Source organism: Anastrepha obliqua, chromosome 5 (assembly GCF_027943255.1).
Source record: "Anastrepha obliqua isolate idAnaObli1 chromosome 5, idAnaObli1_1.0, whole genome shotgun sequence".
Lineage (NCBI taxonomy): Eukaryota > Metazoa > Arthropoda > Insecta > Diptera > Tephritidae > Anastrepha > Anastrepha obliqua.
Genome location: NC_072896.1, coordinates 71,853,198 through 71,858,216, shown reverse-complemented (window position 1 = coordinate 71,858,216; position 5,019 = coordinate 71,853,198). Strand labels below are relative to the sequence as shown.

Here is a 5,019-nt window from a genome sequence, read left to right as displayed (position 1 = left end):
CTCTTTATTATTCACAGTAATCCGAAACCGAAAGTGGTTGATTGTTAAGTCACCGGACTGGAATGGGGGAGAGAAGGCACGTTTACAAGTCCCTTCGTATCGTTACCGGTGGGTATCTTAATGGGTTGTCGATTCCGCCTTCCAAAACTACGAGTTCGACTCCTGCATTCGATATAGATTTCAGTGCTGTTATTATTTGGCAGAGTGGTCCTAGTATCTATACAAGAAAAACAAAATTAAAAGAAATATTTTAACGATTGTTGGCATGTGTCATTTTAATACATACATAAAATATCTTTCAGCTAATAGAAAACATTTTTTTTTCAGGTAGTAGATTTATGACTATAATTTATTGCTTGAGCAAAAAAGAATTCTTAGAGATAAATACCTATTCAAATTACTAACTTACAGTGATACCGAAATTAAATGAACACATGTGTAATAAATAACCGAGCTACATACATACATATATGCATATATGAAAACTACTATAAAACCTCAGTAACTTACTGAATCGCTTTAAGACGAGATATTTTCCCCGTAGTGGAACAATGCAATTTTTTAGCAATATTGCGTTCGCGCTGGCGCTCACTTCTCTCTTATTTATGCCAATAAATGGGCAGGACATGGCAGACTGGGTCACAGAGGATACCAAGTATACAACAGTAGGTTTAATTAAACATGTAGCCTATACCAAGCCGGAAACTCTTACCGATAATTATATTGTCACCCTAATTAAGGTAAAGCAGTTCTCATATGAAAATTTATTTATCATAAAAATTCCGTTTTTTTTTCTACAGTTGAACTGGTATGCGGCTTATGCATTTTGTGAGCAAAATAACTGGAGTCTGATCCAGATTGAAACGGCAAAGGATCAATTTGAAGTGCAAAATTATCTCAACTTTTTTAGTAAGATCGAGTCTATAGAAATATTTTGAATATCTTTGCACTTAATTTGTGTTTGTTGTTAGATCTTCAAGCTAACGACTTCTGGACAGCCGGCAACAATTTAGCAGATCTGCGGAACTTTCGTTGGGACTATGATGGATCCCAATTTAGGTACATGAATTGGGCATTTGGTCAACCTGAGGGCAGGGGACATTGTGTTAAATTGATCGAAAATTCTTTGCAATGGGGCGATGATTATTGCGAGAATAGTTATCATTTCATATGCCAAAGGTTTTCTCATAATAATACTTAGGCAACATAGGGATATGTGGATACATAGGAAATCACCTGTAGTGTTTGTGGAAAACTTTCAAATAAAGTTTATAATCAAGTTTTAATAACGTCGTCCTACACTTATGCATTCTTTCAATGTTTCACCTAACAATTGTTTGTAACAGCCTAACAAGTTCGTGTTAGATATAGGCTTTCCTGGTGCTTTTCTAATTTTTCTTCCTATTTTACCACTCTTCAGTTGCCTTCTAGCCTGTAAAATTGCACCTGTTTATCATATCAAGTGCTGGTAATTTCTGTTGAACTAGGTCCTCCTATTGTGTTCACAGCAGCCCTTACTTTGAAGACTACCTAAGGGTGCCGAATCAATGGATTTCTACAATGAAGCATAAGTACCAAGCGATATAGCCAAACCAACGTAAATGTTGCCTTCTTTTCCATTTCATAATTATATTCTAATATAGCGCACACTTCCTCACTTCATCTTTTTTATCTTCCCGTCGCCGACTAGGATAAAGCCATGTATTTCGATAATATTTGATATGGGAATAAGTTTCCGTCCTTTCTTTGCAAAAGTTGCGAATTAGTTATAATAAGGGCTGACTGCTTTAATCGGGGCAGATGATAATTCGAAGATGCAATGTATGGGGAAAACAGCGGGTGGGACAAGATTTCCCAATTCAGTCTCTCTAAATATTTCTGGACCCATTTAGAAACATGTGGCCTGGCGTTGTCATGCAACAAAATTAGTTTGTCAAGTGTAGCGACCCATTCTGGTCACTTTTCGTTGAGAGTTCGATTCAAATGCATCCAGTGATAGTTTCAGATGGTTTAAGAAGTGACACTCTACTGATCTTGTCAGAAGCACAGCATAACCTTTGAAGCAAGAATATTTTTTTCGCTGTAGATAAACCATTTTTCCATGCCCATTTTTCATCGCCAGTGACGATGTGATGCAGAAAACTTTTTCTTTTCTGCCGTTCAAGAAGCATCTTACACGTCACCAAACAAACGTCTCTCGATGTCCCTCTCCTTCAATTGATGTGGTACCCAGTTACCTACTTTCTGGACCATTCCCAACGCGTGAAAACTCTTACCGACGGTTGATCTGTCAGTATATCATCAAGAGTTCGACATGCGTCTTCATCCAATGATTGTTGTAGTTGAGTATATTCGTAGTTGAGGATCTTTGCTTTTCAAACGAATGTCAACTACTGCAATCGAGACCTCACATATACACCTTAAAAGCACTAGTGTATTACCAGAGCGAACACAAAAATAGAATCAACAGCGACACCTCTTTTACGAGGGCGGAAACTTATTTCCAACCCCAATATATATATAGCTACGTACTCCGAGCACTTCGAAATCAAGCAGGGTTTCAAATAAGTCGACTTAAGTACTTTCAAACGATTTCTTCATTTGGACTTTTTTAAACTGTAGTGGTACCATTTATGAAAGCGATATGCGCATTGTTGGTGTTGTTAGCGCGGCTTCCTCCAGCTTGGAGAACGAGGCAAGATATATAGATAGATAGATAGATAAGGCAGAGAACGAGGCAAAAACAAGTGCCCCTTGGCAATATAAAAATAGTCCCACCTCCCTGTTGGTAGTTCAGATGTTGTGAATGGCTTTATAATAAATAGGATTCTTTACAAATACTCCATTCATTCTTCAGATCAAGTACACCATACTCTTTCTAACAGGAGCTACTTCACATAGGGTAAACAATTGATTTGGATTTATAAGACGGAGAATTTTATTTTGAGATAATGTTACAACATTTCACCAAAAAAAATTAATTTGATGATGTTACATAACCACGAATATATAGCCAAAATCATAATATTATATTTGTACTTTACCACCAGAATATAGCAAAAACTCGAGGTGCTGTGGATATTCTGAATTTTCACAAGCAGAGAGAAACAAATGTTATAATGTCAGCTCAAGAAAAAGAATCGATACTTCTATTTTTCGACATTAGTTTTTTTTAATTCTTTATATTGAGTAGGATACTTTTCATAATTAATTAATTAATTTTTCTTAACTAAATTATTTATAGGTATTAAAAACATAAAAATAATAATTTAACAAAAATGGGCATTTTTGTTGCCCTCGTGCACACTGCTATTATTTTGACAGCAGCTATTACAACAACAACCAGGCCTCTAACTTTAAAATTACAATGCCTAGTGGCTGGACTTTAGCCTCGCTTTCTGCAGCATTAGGTCGTTGTATCCATGCAAGCAGATAAAATGCCGCTAAAATTAACTTATACGCCTGTACGTAATAGATCCGCACACACATCCGCACAAGAGATATTTTTTACTTCACAAGCTTCCATACTCCGAGAAAAGTCGCTTCCTCTTGCCATTTTTTTGCTAGCGGAAAATGGCCTTTTGGAAAGCACATCCACATTCACGGATGAGTAGTTGGAAGCTGACGATGGAGTCTGCCTTTGCAGCCGAATTTCCTGCATTTGATAGTATGCGATTATTATTGTTTATGTTCCTGATTATCTAGTGCGGTTTTTATTATACATATGTGAGTTTCTCTCCACTTTCCACCTCCTCACTCCAGTTCAGCGTTTGTTGCTTTTAGATGTGAGGAGGTGTTTCATATTACTTGCACTTGCGTTCATTTCTTTCTATGTTTGGTTGTTTACTTATAAACTATTGGAGTTTGCATGTGTATATTTTCCCCTTAGCTCTTCTAAATTTTCTTTCATCATTATTTGCGACTTTGAGCGGTTTACCTTAAGGTTCCATAAGTTTAACAAAATGATATCATCCGCCCACATTAGAAGTCTTAAGTTTTTCCCTTCTATGTTTAATCCTCCTTCTAAGCTTTCATGTAAGTCATTTAGGTAAAGCGCAAATAGTATTGGCGACAGTAAGCAGCCCTGTTTGACGCCTGAGTTTTTTTGAATGTATCTGAAATTTCTCAGCCATTCCTTGAAGCTTGTACATGAAGACGTTTCTTGATACTCTCTCAAACGCCGCTTAAAAGTCGACTTCTAATTGACAATAGCGGTCAAAATGAATATATTGTCGACGCTGAGTATTTTTTTCTGAAGCCGCCTTGATACTCGTTTAAAATACTCTTCCCTTCAGTTCAAGAGGTTATTCTTTCATTAATTATGCCCATCATAACTTAAGCAATGCAGTTCATAAATGAAATCCCTCTGTAGTTTTCTACTAGGGCAGGATCCCCCGTTTTGAAAATAGGAAAATCTGCACTAGTTCTAGAAGCCTCGTATACTTTGCCTTTTTCATAAAGCCTCCTCTACTTTGCACTTGCCATAGCCGTAATAAAATTATCAGAACTCGCAAGAATATTTCAATTCTTGGAGCTTTGTTTAGAGTGTGTTACCGAAAAAGTTTCCTAACATTTTTGACGCAGAATTTGATACAAAAAAACTTGTACGAAGTTAAATTTGCTCAAAATGGCGTAACTTTTACAAATGCTACGCATTTTTTTTAATCCATTTCTTTATTGCGATCTGTTTTTAAACACTAATAAATACTTTTCTCTATATCTATTTAATTTATTTAAGAGAAAACAAATTTATGGAATACACCCAGTGGTGCAACCATTTACTAATTTTAAAATGCATAATAATTTAGATTAATTTATTAACATAAGACGTGTTTTGTAGATTTTCTCTTAAGTCTGGTGAAGGTTATGGGGATTACAATTACTTCCGTGGCAAGAGGGTTTGAGTGCGATTCGAGTCATCTTTTCGTTTTTCTTCAGTTATTGTGGGTACTTTGAGACCACGACGAATTTGTGCATTTGATATAATAAGGGACGTCTAAGATCATTCTACGGGTTTTC

At 36.1% G+C, this 5,019-nt stretch overlaps 1 protein-coding gene across 1 annotated transcript; it reads left to right on the top strand.

The window, feature by feature from the left end:
- Nucleotides 1–511: 511 nt before the first annotated feature.
- LOC129247198 (lithostathine-1-like) lies at nt 512–1,301 on the top strand. Its single transcript, XM_054886206.1, has 3 exons — nt 512–740; nt 801–909; nt 972–1,301. The coding sequence occupies exons 1-3, from the start codon at nt 552–554 to the stop codon at nt 1,199–1,201; spliced, it is 528 nt and encodes a 175-aa protein (XP_054742181.1). The 5' UTR covers nt 512–551; the 3' UTR covers nt 1,202–1,301.
- Nucleotides 1,302–5,019: the final 3,718 nt, after the last annotated feature.

Coding starts and splice junctions, on each gene's coding strand:
- LOC129247198 (XM_054886206.1), top strand. CDS start 552: ATGCAATTTTTTAGCAATATTGCGTTCGCGCTGGCGCTCACTTCTCTC. Junction 741..800: donor ATATTGTCACCCTAATTAAG/GTAAAGCAGTTC, acceptor TTTTTTCTACAG/TTGAACTGGTATGCGGCTTA. Junction 910..971: donor AAATTATCTCAACTTTTTTA/GTAAGATCGAGT, acceptor GTTTGTTGTTAG/ATCTTCAAGCTAACGACTTC.